General features: G+C 30.2%; 2 protein-coding genes across 2 annotated transcripts; one reads left to right on the plus strand and one right to left on the minus strand.

Annotated features, from left to right (window-relative positions):
* Positions 1-9632: 9632 nt before the first annotated feature.
* Positions 9633-11127, minus strand: LOC114417353 (probable carboxylesterase 15). Its single transcript, XM_028382521.1, has one exon. It carries the CDS (start codon positions 11067-11069, stop codon positions 10053-10055), a length of 1017 nt encoding a protein of 338 aa, XP_028238322.1. The 5' UTR covers positions 11070-11127; the 3' UTR covers positions 9633-10052.
* A 1442-nt stretch (positions 11128-12569) lies between these two features.
* On the plus strand, positions 12570-15313 carry LOC114417354 (signal peptidase complex catalytic subunit SEC11A-like). The gene is made up of 8 exons (XM_028382522.1): positions 12570-12766; positions 13259-13371; positions 13492-13563; positions 13693-13728; positions 13926-13971; positions 14102-14189; positions 14706-14763; positions 14959-15313. Exons 1-8 carry the CDS (start codon positions 12688-12690, stop codon positions 15007-15009), a joined length of 543 nt encoding a protein of 180 aa, XP_028238323.1. The 5' UTR covers positions 12570-12687; the 3' UTR covers positions 15010-15313.
* The last annotated feature ends 1238 nt before the right edge of the window (positions 15314-16551 follow it).

The raw sequence follows: 16551 nt of genomic DNA on the forward strand, positions 1-16551 counted from the left end.
TAATTGCAGCATGGGGCAGTTTTTTACGTGCATGGAAGACCCAAACTGGTGTCAGTGAGCAACCCGCCAGATGCAATGGCGATATGACCGTAATTCGCTAGCTGTAATGGCGATTTGCAGAAGCCATTGGGAACCGCCAGTCAAACTGGCGAGTTCCAACAGCTGAGGGTAGCCTGCCATGGCAGTGAAGGGCAGAGCGCGTCGCGTCAATCAGTCAAGGCCAAATCGCCAATGGTAATGGCGATTTGCCTTGGCCATGGATCGCCAACATGGCTGGCGGGTTGCTCCTAAATATGCTTCTTCCATTATAAAAGCTCAGTCCGAGAGTGCACCAGCTACGCTTCCTTCGTGCCTTTGCTTCCATTGGTCCTTCCATTGCTTTGCTTCCATTGCTGTGTTATTTTCTTCATAAGTTTCTCAGTGCGTTTTTGTTATTTTGGTAAGTGATTCTTAAGTTTATAACTTTAGTTGATAGGTAAATGTCAATATTATTTAAGTTAGGTTTTAAAAATAATATATTATTAGTTATGTTATATATATTTAGATATATGTTAGTTTAGTTATAGTTAAATTGATATATATTATTTTCTTTAATTATAGTGGTATATTATGATTTAAGTTAGGTTCTTATGATTTGCACGTTATATATATAGATATATGTTAGGTTAATTATGTTACAAATTTGAGTTGGTATATTATGATTTGTAGGTTAGTTGTATTGGATTTATTAATATGATTTTGTTAACATTTTTAAAATTTGTATGTTATTATTTGTGATAAAATGATTTTTAGGTTAATTTTAGTTATTATGTTATTATTATTTGGTTTAGATTTATTAGGTTTGTATGATATTATTTGTATTTTATATATGATATTTTTAGGTTTAGTTAGAATGTGAATATTATTTAATTGACTTACTTATAGTTTTTATTGAAATATATGATATTTTATTAATTATATATATATATATATATATACATTTTATTAATTATATATATATATATATATACATATATATATATATATGTATATATATATATATACACGTTCTTTAAATTATTTATTCCATGAAATTTTTTTGATTTAATACCATTTTTTTGTGTATAATATTTTTGATTTAATTTAAATTTTAATAATTAGAAAAAAAATATGGTCATTTAATTAAATTTATGTACGTATTTTAATATTTAATTTTGTTATGTATAGAGTATTTTACTTAGTAAATTAAGTTTTTTTGTGTAAAATTTATGTACGTGTAACAATTTTTAATTTTATTATGTATTTTAATTTGGTCATTTATTTTAATTTTTGTAGCTATTTAATTTTTAATTTTGTTATTTGTAGACTATTTTAGGTAGTATTTTAAGTTTATTTGTGTACAATTTATGTACGTGTTTAAATTTTTAATTTTGTTATGTATTTGAATTTGGTAATTTATTTAAATTTGTGTAGGTATGTAATTTTTAATTTTTGTATTTGTAGACTATTTTAGGTAGTATTTTATGTTTTTTTGTGTTAAATTTTTGTACGTGTTCCCAATCTATGTATTTTAATTTGGTCATTTATTTTAATTTGTGTAGCTATTAAATTTGTAATTTTGTTATATGTAGATTATTTTAGAACATTTATTTAAATTTGTGTAGCTATTAAATTTGTTAATTTTTTTAATGTAAAATTTTTGTTGTCAATTTTTTGTATTATATTTAACTTTACAGCATCAATGGCATCTTCATCATCATCTTCATCTAGTATACACATTAAGTCTGGTCCAATAGAAGGAGACGTCTTATGGCTGCAACCTAAACATGTTTCCGAACATGTTTGGAATGGAGAAGCAGACAGAAAACTACATATCAGACGAGCCGTACCCATGTATCAAGGACAAGAAGAAATACCAGAGGAAATTATTCCTCTGCTTCGCCAATCAGGATTCTATTGGATAATGAAAATGGGGTACCTGAAAATTAATTCTTCATTAATTACAGCCTTTATTGAAAGATGGAGGCCCGAGTGAAATAATAAATGTATTGAGTGAAATATTTTTTAAGAGTAAATCATACCTTCTGCTGGGTGAACAATTCTTACTGGTGGAATCATGTCGGGGACTTCATTGTCTGTATCTGATATACCGTCAACACTGTCATCTTCGTCTAACGACTCTTCAACGTATGAGTTAGACACAAGATAATCATCATCATCATGATCATCATCTTCGTCAAGATTTAAATTGCTCATATTTGTTGGCGGTTGTGTGTAATCATTAGATACATAATTTCCACATGATGTAAGGGAATTTGCAGAATGAAACATTGAACCACCAGCCACATCCTTTTCTATGTACAATTCTAGAACTGACATTTCTTGTTGTTGTTTAAAACTTTCTAGCATCGTTTCAACGTCTTCGTCATCGCAAATTTGCAAGGCAATATATTTTCCTGACACTAAAAATCTACAACTGATAGCAGAAATAATTTCATTATTTTCTAACTTTACCTTGTCTCCAATTTTTTTCTTCAAAGCATTGAAACTAATTCCACGTTTAATCTGAATCGCTTTTTTACTGCCTTCAAATATTATACCATCATTATCTTCATATACCCTTCCATTGAAATACAACACTGTTATAACCGAATTCATCGTGTACCTACAAAAACAATATTTTAATTAATTATTCATAATAAATTCAAAATACAAATTATTTTACTGCAAACTAAGAAATAAAAAAAATTACTTAAAAAAATTACTTGAAAGTTGAAATGTAGTTTTAATTAAAAATTACTTAAAAAATTTATAATACAAATTATTTTACTGCAAACTAACAAATATAAAAAATGACTTCAAAGCTGAAATTCACTTTTAATTAAAAATTACTTTAAAAATTTATTATATAATTCATTTTACTGGAAACTAAGAAAAAAAAATTACTTACAAAAAATAACTTGAAAGCTAAAATCTAGTTTTAATTAAAAATTACTTTAAAAAAATTATAATACAAATACAAATTATTTTACTGGAAACTAAGAAATAAAAAAAATTAGTTAAAAATTTTTTCTTAAACCTTAAATCTAGTTTTAATTATAAATTATTACAAGAAAATTATGTTATAAATTATTTTACTGCAAACTAAGAAATAAAAAAATTACTTCAAAAAATTACTTTAAAGCAAAAATCTACTTCTAATTAAAGAACCAAATTTTTTTGACCTATATATAATTTTTTTCATATTTACTTCTATAAATAATTACTTACATAAAATTATAACAAAAATTTATTATCAATTACAATTATTTTGACTGTTATATAATTTTTTTCATATTTACCAACTTTTTTCAAGACTCAAATTTTTTTTATTTAAATAAATATCATGACATATTTCTTCTCTTTTATACACACAAACAAGGGATATAAAATATAAAATTAATTTAATTAAAAAATTATTAACAATTATAATTTCAAATTGGTCTAAAAAATTACTTCAAAAATATCTTATAATATAATTTATTTGACAGAAATTTACGAACTTCATTCACAAATTTAACTCTCAAGAACCAAATTTTAAACCAATTAAAATTTTGATGACAAATTTCTTCTATTTTATACACACAAACAATCATATAAAATATAAAACTAATTTAATTAAAAATTTCATAAAATTTATACATTGAAACTGCTACAAAAAATTACTTAAAAATAAATAATACAAATTATTTTATGGGATATTACGAAATAAAAATATAAAACTAATTTAATTAAAGAGTTACTAAAAAGTATACCTTCTAACTGCTATAAAAATATAGGTTACAAAAATTATAACACAAATTATTAATTTCAAAATTATAAACCTAATTCAAATATTTAACTTCAACCAAACAAATTTAAAACAGAAATCCCTACACACTTACAAAACTCAAGGCTCTTTCTGTATTCAGAAAACTCTAAGTCACTGACCACACACAACTAGAGCTCAGCTCAGCATACAATGAAAGAAGAAAGAAATTTCTAATTTGAAGCCGTGAGCAATGAAAGATTTATTTCTAATTTGGAGCTGAAAACGTGAGTTCAAGTTCAAAACGTGAGCACTGGTATTTATAGCCAACAAACCGCCATTGGTGATGGCTATTTCTTCTTGTGCAACCCGCCAATGGGAGTTGCAACTTGCAGGCAACTCGTCAATGGCAGTTGCAACTCCCTTTTCTGAAAAGCAAGCTCCTGCACCCCTGCAAAAGCGCCTCCTGTAGCCTGTACCATGGAACTCGCCAGTTTGACTGGCGGTTCCCAGCTGCTTCTGCGTATCGCCATTAGGACTGGCGACTTAGGCTCTGCACGGTCATATCGCCATTGCATCTGGCGGGTTGCTCACTGACACCAGTTTGGGTCTTCCATGCACGTAAAAAACTGCCCCATGCTGCAATTATTTTAGAAACGACCCCATCTGGAGAAATAGTTTCTAAAACTACCCCAGATGGGGAAATTTGCCTGAATCCACGTCTTGGTACACTATTAGTACTGTAGTGTGTGGAGTGTCAGTGTTCTGCTACCTCACACATGTATTACAACTTTTTTTTGTTCTTTGTCTGCCATTCAGTAAACTCACATCAACTTTATCGTTTTGCCAGACAAATCTAAATAACTTTTTAAGTGGTAACCAATGACCAGCCATTTCATTTAATAAGTCATAATATTAAAATACTAATATCATATCATATTATAATATTATAACTTATCTCTTTCATAATATAATATATTATTAAAATAACATATGATGAAGCCAGATCCTGATATGATATGACTTGTGTCTTCTGTAGTCACCTTATCAACTTTAGGCCTTTTTTATTATTACGAAAAATATTATTAGATTTTTTAAAATTTATTTCAACAAATTTCCTCTCCCATATAATTATTTCTCAAAATACGCTCCTCCTTCTTGGTGGATAAATTATCTATTTCGTACTTGAAAATGTTAGATTCCAAGCTTATTTGTATTTTTTTCCCCGTATCTATTAATGCTTGTATTAGATATATACTTTAGAGGGAAGTTAGAGATGAAAAAAAGTTTAATGAAAAATTAAAAGAAACATAAATGTAAAAATTAGAGTGTGAAAATATTAAAATTAAAATTAAAATGATTTTACAAATGCGATACGTAAACCAGATTTTATGAAGAACTTTTCATGGATTAATAAAAGAAATTGTGAGCAAACCAAAGATATTTGCCAACCGATAGTCTGAAGTTAATTCCTTTTAAAACTAGAGATCACTTAAATGAGTTCTGCCATTTTTAATAAAATTTGTTCCATTTGACATTTTCATGATATGAATCAAACTCTAACAACATTCTTAAAAAAATCCATTCATGTATTAATAATATAAGTATGATGAACAAACTATTTCCTTTTATATTTTTCCCTTATATAAAAAGTAGCTTTTAATTAAAAATAGATTTAAAATATATAAGATTAGTTACATTTTGTAATAACAATGGAAAAGAAAAACCTTACAATTATTAATTTCTTCACATATTAAAAAACTAAGAAAAAAATCTAATAAACATGGAAAATATATGATGTGCAAGAGGAAAATATTAAACACACATTATAAGGACCATAATTTTTTTTAAAAAAAAACCACATAATTACTTTAAAAAATTATATTGTAATTTAAATATTCATATAAAATCTAACTAATATTTCTTTTTTCCCTCTCTCGTATATTTAAATATTAAATGAATAATATTCCCACCTCATAACTTCATTCATCTCATTAAGGAATTAAGATGCTACTGGTATCTCGTACCTCTGCTTGATTTCTTAAAGTAAATGCTTTGTATTGTGATTTTTTCTATCGTTTACACTGGTAAACCCTATCTGTCCTTTAACAAAATGAGCATGTTTGTTTTGCTATTTGTCTGCAGAGTGTATTCCAATGAATGATCCAATGGGTGAACGAAGAAGTAAGGAGGGGCATGTGTTGGCCAATTAATGTCCGTTTGAGGCTCCAACAAAGAATAATCAAACATGCACTATATTGTTTAATTTAAATTTAAACATATAAACCCTAGCTAACACCACTTATCTTGCATGAACCTCAACTACGTGGACCCCAATCGTCATCCATTCTTGTTGTCTACAATTAAAATGAATATATAACAAAGTCAAAACTTATAAACTCATTAAATAATCAATAAAGGAAAATACTATTAATACATTTTCTAACGTAATATTTTAAAAACATATTTTTATTATTAATTAAAATATTTTAAAAACTATAAAATTTTATGGATCTCACTTCATATTTATAAATTTGAATCTTAGTCATAATTTTATATTTTTTTAATTAATTTTAACCAATAATGAAAATGAATTAGAAAAAATGTATTAAAATTGTGATAAACAATTAAATAAGAAATATTTCAAATAGATAGCAAAATTTAATATACTAAATAAATTAAATGTACTAACCACAATTAGTACCATCCACTTTTTAAGTGGTGAATCCTAAGCATCACTCACTTGATATCACTTGTCCTTCTGACCCTATCAACTTCTTCCGGATGCAAGAGACCTTCAAACTTTTTTTTTGGCTGACTAGAGACCTTCAAACTTTTAATTACCACTACACACATGGGATTTATCTATAGATTTTAGGGGTTAACGAAGGTTAAATTTTTCTTGTAGTGAAAAAAATATGATTACTTAAACTTGACTTGTTTATTTAAATAAGTCTAAGGAAAGTTTGAGCTTAAGTAGCTTGGTCTTAACTTATTTATTTCATTTATAATTTAATTATTTACTTTTATGAAAATTTCTGAATTTAGTTTAAATTTTTTATCAATTTAGTATTTAATAAACATTTTAATACCATATATAATGATCTACAAATAAAAATATGTATTCAATATTTGACATGTAGAATTCAAAGTTTCAAACATTGTACTATTATATTTTCATATATAATCAAATAAAATCATAACATTTTTTACTCAACAAAGTTTTTCATTTTTCCATTTTAATTTTCATAATGAATATATAAATAACACAGGATAATAACGTTTTTATTATAAATTTAAGTAAATGAGTTTTTCACAGGCTATTAATATCTAAGATTATAAAGCTTGAATTTGATTCAATTAAATAATTGAACCAAATCTTAAGTTCGAAATTTATTTATTTAATTAAGAAAAAAACTAACCAGCTTGAATGAACATTATTTTATGAGCTGAGTTTCAAATGGTTCACAAATGGCTCAGTCTATTTATACTCTATTTACGGTATTTTCTTTTTTTCAAAGCAAAAAATGAAGGCTTAGCTAATAATAGTATGCCAAAGTTCAAGATAATGATATTATTATTCCAATACTCATGGTGATATTTCTCTCTCTTTAGAATGAGTGTGAAGCACAATGCATGCAAAAACAAAATATGAATGGAGAGAGTTGTTGTGACCACAGACAATTTCGTTGGCGACAAAATAATAATAATTCAGATAGTGTACATGTGAAGCTCATGATATATTAGTTATGAAGTTAAATGATTAAGTCGTGCATATCGACAGAGACGTGAATGCAATAAATTCCATTCCAATTTGATATGTTTCAGGGAAGGCCCATAGCTGCTGATGATGGGGTCATATGCTGTTGTTTTTTTCCATTGAAAAGTTGAACTAATCAATATTGGAATGAAACTTGATATCAACAACCATATCAATTCAGTAGATCGAGTGGAAAGAAACAAAAAAAATTAATTGAGTTGAGAGTTTTAAATTAAAATAAAATATAAAAATATGAGTCTTATATTATTTTTTATTTTTTTTCTCTTCAAACGAAGGACACGGAAAGATATTAATTAAATTTTAACATAAAAAAGTTACACACCTAACAAATTATTTAACAGCCGAAGTCTTTCAGATTTCTTGCGATTAATTTTTAAATTTTACTTTTACGTTAAAATATTAAAACAAGTAAAAAAAAAAAAAACATATGTACGACCCTTGGCATCATAGTTTGTAAAAAAAAGAAAAAAAAAACACTTCGGCCTCTTGGCACGTATTATTATATACTGAAAGAAACATATGTTCACACTAGATTTGAGAAAGTTTTCAGATTTTAATATTAGAGGTCTCTCCGGCCTCATCTACGATTTAAGAGTTCTATTATATGAGCATTTAAAATTTGATGCAGTTTATGATATTGTATATCACCAGTATCTCATACTTTTTTTTTTTTTTGGATTAATGTGATTTTTTATTCATTATAATTCGTAGTTATTTTGTTTTAATATGTTAAGTTTTAAAAGTTTTATTATCATTTTTTATGTTTTAAAATATATTGTTTTTGTCCTTTTTTTATTTTCGTTAGAAACATTGTGTTTTATTAACTTGTAATTTTTTAAAAATGATAAAACAATATATTTCAAAAATATAAAAGATTAAAATAAAATTTGTAAAACTTAATGCACCAAAAGTGAAATATAATAGATCAAAAATGATATTAACATTTTAAAATAATTAACTTTATAAAATGGTGGTTAAAAACGGCCACAGTCTTTATTTTTTAAAATAATAGATAATTAACTAAAAAATCATCATTTCCTTAAAAGACATCAACACATAATATCATTGAAATCATAAAAAATTCTTATATTTCTCATTGAGAAACCAAAACCTTTCAACAATTTCATGAGAATTAGACTTTTCAAAACATGTCCATTTGCATGATTCCAAAATATAAATTCAAATAACATTAGTCTCTTTAAAACATAAATTCAAACTCTAACTCATGTTATATAACACATGAGGGTACGTTAGTCATTTCTTGGGTAACGGATATCCGTACGTGTTAGTATTACTATATCCGCCTCTCTCAACTAACAAACAGTTAATTAAAATATTGGTATCCCTAAGTAGCAGATATCCATTTTTAGTACCTATTTAATTATATCCATTACAGATTTTGCCCGTGGATATTCATTAGAGTATGTTTAGATAAAGAATTTTAACTGAGAAAAGTAATTTATCAGATAATTTAGATTTCTGTAATCTAGAATTCATTGTTTTGATGTTTTTTTTTGAAGAATTTAAAATTTTGGAATTTTAAAACAGAATTTTAAACAACTAAAAATCTGGAATTTTAATTTCCTTCTAAAAGATAAGAAATTGAAATTCTCTTCTTACAGTCTTCTTCAAGAAACACATCGTATGAGATTGTGGAACACCGATCGGATCTGAGCGTAGAGGAATATGTATAACTAGCACACCAAACATATCTTTTCTTTTTTTTTCATTCATTTTTTTCACCCTCGTAGTTTTAACTTTTTTTATCCAAACACAAAATTTTAAAAATAAAAAAATTTCAAAATGTTTAAAATTTCTCAGAATTTTAAATTCCTCCATCCAAACGCACTCTTAACGTTTTTGTCATCCCTAATCATTCTGTTTTTTGTCATCCCTAATCATTCTGTGTGTTATTGATCTCCTTTCAATGTCCAAAAAACGTTACATGATTTGAAACCCCAACAACACCGATGGCTTGTTTTCACGAACTAATAATTCAAAACCAACACAATGTAGTGCTTAACACTATGAAGCAATGAAAACCAAATTAATAAAAAAAATAGCACAAATAAAACCAAACTCTAATTTGATGATGGGCATGCAACTAACATTCAACACCAAAACAACAGCAAAATGTCACATTTACATCCTCTGATACTCCCGAAAATTTAAGGGCACTATATATTATTAAGAAACTTTCTCACTCTCCCAATACATGCAAATTAACAATTTTTTTTGGATAGGCCACACCTGGTCATTAAAAGAGACTATCCTACCTGAGTCGACTAGTTCAGTAGAACTACTAATATTGTAGGCAACAAACAAAGTTCTTCGTCCAACTCTGAGACTAGGAATGATAAACCACTTACCAAAACTCGAACTCAAAATTATTATTTAAGCTGAAACAAACTCGATTAATTATTAGTGCAACAAATAAACTATATATATCAAAACCCTTAATTAAGCTTCTCTGAATACTATAGCAACTCCGGATAACCGATCCATTCAGTGCTTCTCAATGAACTCCTTGATCCTAGAAATGAGAGCATCGGTTTGAGCACTAACATTGGGGTCCATATCCACAGCAATCTTATTCAGATAAAAACTATGTGTCATCCCTTTGCTAACATAAAGTTCCACATCCTTGTTGGCCTTCTTCATGGCCTCATAGTACTCCATCTCCGTGTCCCTCACCAAGTCCATCTCCGCCACGCATAGCAGCACCGGAGGCAGTTTCAGCCCTTCGAGTGGCGGTGCCGCCTCACCCATCGGGCACGTAAAGGGGTGGTCCTTGGTGGCCCCAACAGGAAGCGCCAAGGCTAAGAACTTGTCCAGCATGTCCAACGTTAAAAACGGTGTCTGTGGCATTTCCATCTCGGACCGGCTCCGGTTGGACCGGACAAAACCGGGGTGAACCGGAATTGCCCCCGCGACCCGGACCGGGCTTAGGTCCGCCGAACCGGCCCTCGCGGCCACCTCATGCACCGAGTTTCCGCCAGAACTGTCTCCTATGAGGAAAACCCGGTTGAAGTCACCGTGTTGCTCGAGCCACGGCTCGAGTGAACCGGACCGGGCCACGGTTTGGAGCCAGAGGAGGGTGTCAAAGCCGTCATCGATGGCGGCGGGGAGGCGGTGCTCTGGGGCACGGCGGAGGAACGGGGAAACCACGATGGACCGAGTGGACCGGGCGAACCGGGTGTAGACTTGGTAGTACATGAACCAGTCCGGTTCACTTATGCAAAACCCGCCGCCGTGGAAATGGAGGACAATTGGTAGTTTTTGGCTGTCTTCCGGCTTTATCTCTGGCAGATAAAGTCGGACATGGTGGCCACTCTGGCCACCACCGTGAGTAACGGCGACGTCGCGAATGGCAACGCCGTCTATGAATTGTTCATGGGGAGGGGCCGGTTCGGCCATGAACTTGAATTGGTCCGGTCCGGACCATGTCCGGTCCACTGAACCGTCGTCATAAATTTTGAGCCAACCGGACACCTCGTCAACTAGTTTCTTTTCTTGGACCATGTTTTAGCAAGTAAAGGGAAATGTTAGTGTGGTGGCTTGGAATTAGAAAGTATATTGTTGCTCTTATATAATGGAAAAGAGTTATGGCTTTTGAGCCGTTTGGTGTGGAAAAATAAAAAGATTAGTGGATCATATAAACTCACGAAGATTCTAGGAATTTCCCACGTAAAGGGTGTGTAAGACTTGCAAGTTCCAAGAAAATAGAAGTCATCAATAAAATAAAATAGTAGTAGATTTTCTTTATACCCTTTTGGTGAATTAGATGTGGAGAGAAGAGAACGATAATATGAAGAAATTAATTATTAATGCTGTAACGTGTGCGAATACGTGAGACTAATAAGACTAATATCAATAGAAAAGTAAATATATATATAAACGCACGCTAAATGTGTGATTTTTTTAAAATTATGAAGATTATAAAAAATTATAATTTTAAATAAATTACACAAAATTAATTTTTATTAATACAGATACTTTTTTTAAAAATTATAAACAAACTATATAAGTTTTTTAAAATTTATAATTATTATTTCAAATACTTTTCCTTAAAATATATGCGGATAATAAAGTTAATACTATATAATCAATAAAGAAAGCGAAATATTATCAACACATTTTCTAATACATTTTTCTACAATGTTATTTATTATTTATTATTATAAATTTTATTTCTTATTTAACAAATTTCTTGTGTCAATCTTTTTTTTATAATAAATATCAGTTATAGTTTTATGTTTTTTTAAATAAATTTTAATCAATAATAAAAAAAAAGTTCAAAAATATAAAAAATTGTATTACTTATCATTAAACAAGAAATATTTCAAATAGATAATACAATTTAAGATAACCACCACTTTTTAAGTGGGGACTAGTGAATGATAATTGATATCACTTGTATTTGTTGACCATTTGACCCTATCAACTTCTTCCGCACGCCGAGCCCTTCAAACATCAATCACCATTCATGCGTTCAACCAACTGTTCCTTTTTTTTATATATAAAAAAAAAGAGCAACTGTTCCGGTAATTTTTTCTTTTTGAAAAGCAAAATTTGAAAATCATTAAAAATAGACCAAAGCTTAGCATAAGTATAAGATGCATGTATGATATTATTTTGATACTCATATGGTGATCTCTCTCTCTCACACACACATACACTCGCGAATGAGTGTTAATAAACACAATTTAAAGACAAAAGGAACCCAACCCCCACCCCATGCCAAAAGAGACAAAAGGAACTTACTTACCTTCAATGACCACAAGTAGGCTGCAGGTGGATGGGAGGTGTTGCCCTTGTGGGATGGTTCAATCTGTTGCGGGAATCGCTTGAGTGAGACGCGCCATCGCGGGTGGGAGGTGTTATTCATTAAGGGTAATTTAGTAATTTTAAATGTAATTGGGAGGTGTAGGATGCAACTCCCCGTGAAAAAATAAGAAGCCCGAAATTGAGCCCAAGAAAATAAGATAAAAAAGAAACTAGGCCCAGTTATTTGCTAATTGCTAGCGTGCGCAGCTACGGTAATACACTAATACTACAGCAGTTGTTGAGTCAGCGGTTCTGGGTTGGAGACAGAGAGAGAGAAGTTTTCAGTTTCAGAAAGAAAGCAAAAGCAATAGCAATGGGTTGGATCGGTGAGACTGTTGATTCCATCAAATCTCTTCAGATCCGCCAGGTCCTCACCCAGGCTGTGAGCCTAGGTCAGTTCGGTTCTTCTTCTTCTTCTTCTTCTTCTTCAATTTTCAACTTCTCCAATCTAACCTTCTTTTTAGGGTTTTTTTTCTCAAACTTCTATTTAACAGTTACAAAAGCATAATGGGACATCATTGTCTAGAACTTTAATTAATTTCTTCACTTTTTACTATCACTGGTTATAGATTATCAGGATCACTGTATAACCCTTTGGGTTGACTTAGTGGTGTAAGATTCCTCTGATTTTACATGAGTCATAACATCTATTTAGTGGGAGACCGGTGTTCGATTTTCTCCGCGTGTAAAATTTTCTTGGGCCAGAGGCAGTCATACACCATCCGAGGACCAAAAAAAATTGATTTATGTTAAATAGATTATGCAAACAACATAGGGTATCTTGACATACTTTGTATGCACATGCTGAAGACAGTAATTGAATTGGTTTTTGGTTGATAACTTTGTATATGGTATGCTGATTTTGCTATATGTGCTGTTGTCAGGCATGATTGTTACGTCTGCACTGATAATATGGAAGGCATTGATGTGCGTTACTGGCAGTGAATCTCCCGTTGTTGTTGTTCTTTCTGGAAGCATGGAACCCGGATTCAAGCGGGTATGTCAATAGTATGGAAGTCTTTTTTCTGTTTCTTATACCCATAATTCAATTCTGTTGTTTCATTTGTGTCAATAATTTACTAATTGTAAGGTTTGCTTTCATGCTATATATATCCAGGGAGACATCTTGTTCTTGCACATGAGTAAAGATCCTATTCGGGCAGGGGAGATTGTTGTGTTTAATGTTGATGTAAGTTTTCTATCCGCTTGCTTCTTTATATTTTGAATAATAAGTTTGTTTATTAATTTTCTGCTTCTTTGTTTTCTGCTCACTACTTTCCTATCCTTATTGACATAATGTAACTTTTTTTATATCTAGGGACGTGAGATTCCAATTGTTCATCGTGTAATTAAGGTAAGCACCTCTTGGACACATTAATAATGGATATGATTGATTACTTCCTGAATCCCTCAGACACACAATACATATTCACTGGTTTAACATTCTTTTAGGCTTTCTGAAACATACATATTGACTGGTTTAGGCTTTGTGGAATTTATAAAAATTATGGTTGCCCTATTTTGGAGTCTCAACACTTGATCATTTTGTAGGTACATGAAAGGGAAGATACTGGGGAGGTTGATGTTCTCACAAAAGGTAATGTCTATTTCATGACCAGATAACTTACGGAAATGTTCGTCATGCTACTTTTCAGGTCCTCCATTTTAGTTAGTGGTTATATGTTAATGTAATGCTGTCCCTTGATTTATTTTATTGTCCTTGGCAGGAGACAACAATTATGGGGATGACAGGCTACTGTATGCTCATGGTCAACTTTGGCTGCAAAGGCACCACATTATGGGTAGAGCCGTCGGGTATAACATTTCTTTTAGTAGACTTGTTTACTAAATCTATCTTGTTTAAGCCAGTACTCACCTGTTGTGGCAACCACTCATGGTTTGTTACAGTATTTGGGTTATATGCTTCAATTCTCTAACTATAATAAGAGAGGATTTTGGTTTATTATTGGGAATTTTAGGTCTTTATTGGATAACGGGTAGTTTGGAATTTTGGGATTTGTTTCAAATAATAAATAACTTGATTTATAAAAATGAAGTTAATATTTTTTTTTTCTTACTTTGTTTGCCCTCTTGCTATTTTGTGGCCTCTGTGACATTAAAGCATTATGCATTTTCGGCTACATGCTAAATGCCACTAGAAGAGCATAGTATGTAACCATGTGCTCAATTTCTAACACCCAATGGGTGTTTGAACATAAGGGTTAATCTGACTTTGTCCCGCAATGATACCAACTGTGTGGCATTCAAGTTTTCTTGTAGTATGAAGCATTTTCAGTTGATAAGTAGTTTTCTGGTATTTGTCAATGGCAGGTTCTTACCATACGTAGGCTGGGTGACCATCATTATGACTGAAAAGCCTATTATCAAGGTTTGTTTGCTGTGCCAATATATTCTGTTTCATCTAGCTGATGTAGATTGTTTACGGTTTGAAACTTAATAATTCTGTTGTCATGTCTGATCTATTGCACAAAGCAATCTATGAAGATGACCATTTTAAAGATGCATGATACATATTGAGTTGCAGCAAGAATGAAGTGCTCTAAAACTGTATCTTTCCTTGCAGTATATTCTCATTGGTGCTTTGGGGTTGCTCGTGATAACTTCGAAAGATTAAATGATGAATATGAAGTCAAAACTGCGGTCTAACTTCGGATGGTAGGGTGAGCAGAATATAATGTTAAGATTAAAAGATGAATCTGAAATCATTTTGTACCATTCATAGTATATGGGGGACAATATGATGTTAAGGATTTATGCAAAATAGTTGAATTTTGGTATATTCTTACTTCTTCCTACTCCTTGATGAGTTGGTATCTGACTGAAACCCCTCTTCCTTTGCATTTTGAGTGAAACCCCCCTTCCTTTATATTTTAATTTGGTGCAGTTTAAGATTAAGCATATAAATCAGCTGTTCCTTATCCACAATGCCTCCTGCTGCCTTTACAAGACTACTTTATTTCTTTGCGACAAATTTTAGCTTGCTGATGCGTTATAAATCTTGATATAATTATTAAAATTTTGTCTACATCGATCCTTCATGAATATTATGTTTGTATGGTGTTAGAGTGTTAGTTTAGTTTTTCTTTTGATTATTTTATACTCCCTCTTGTCGCATTCATAAGAAAAATAATTGATTTTACACTTAATAAGAACATTGAATTTTTTTAGATAATTATAGAACATTAGTTAAGTTCATTAAATAATGTGAATTTCAATTAATTTTTTTTCTGTAAACTAGTCCTTCCGATTTTTGGTCTTGATTATAAAAGAAAAAGACATGTTTCACATTGACTAAAGAAATAAGTTAATTTTATTAAATTGTGTCATTTTCTAAAGAAATAAGTTAGTTTTATTCAATTGTGTCATTTTCTAATAGAGGTGTGGATTTAAAAATTGTGAACTGTGATTCAAAAATACTATATATCTTTTCAATCACATTCCTCAAGGATGCATGAAAAAGATTGGATAATTCATTTTCATTTTGAGGGACATTATCCGTCTGCAAAATCTTGTGGACGATATCCCACGCCTTGAAATGGAACTAAAGATTGATTGGTGTCGATTTGAAAATCCACGATCTACTGAAAAGTATTTACCTGATAAAACATAATACATATCAAATTAGTATAGAAAGTATAAAAAAAAAAAGTTATTTATCATAAAAAAATTAAGTACTTGAGCACTTTAAGTCCATTCCTCCTTGTCAAAACTCAAGCATCATTAAGTAGCTTGGAATTATGAGTTGAACCTCTCCACCTGCTAAGACTGTACTTGAATTTCAAATCAAAGTTACAAATTACTAATACATTTTATGATATCTTTTCATGATTACAATAATTGCTCACTTTTTGTTCCTCGCCATTGTCGGTGGCCAAACTTCAACTGAAAATGAACGGGAGCCACAAAATGATTTAATCTAATATATAATATTCTAGTAAATATTTCAAACTTACGTTCTAATTTAAACACAAAGTTAATAATAAAAAGGATAAATAATAAAATTGGTACTTGAAAGTGTAAGCCACTGATAAATTAATCGATAAAAAATTCAAATTCAACCCCTAAATATATAAAAAGTGTGATAAGTTAATATTACAAATAATTTAATGATAATTTGATTCTTAAACTTTATAATTTAATGTCAAAATGGTTGTAA

Source organism: Glycine soja, chromosome 6 (assembly GCF_004193775.1).
Source record: "Glycine soja cultivar W05 chromosome 6, ASM419377v2, whole genome shotgun sequence".
In the NCBI taxonomy this organism is placed as follows: domain Eukaryota; kingdom Viridiplantae; phylum Streptophyta; class Magnoliopsida; order Fabales; family Fabaceae; genus Glycine; species Glycine soja.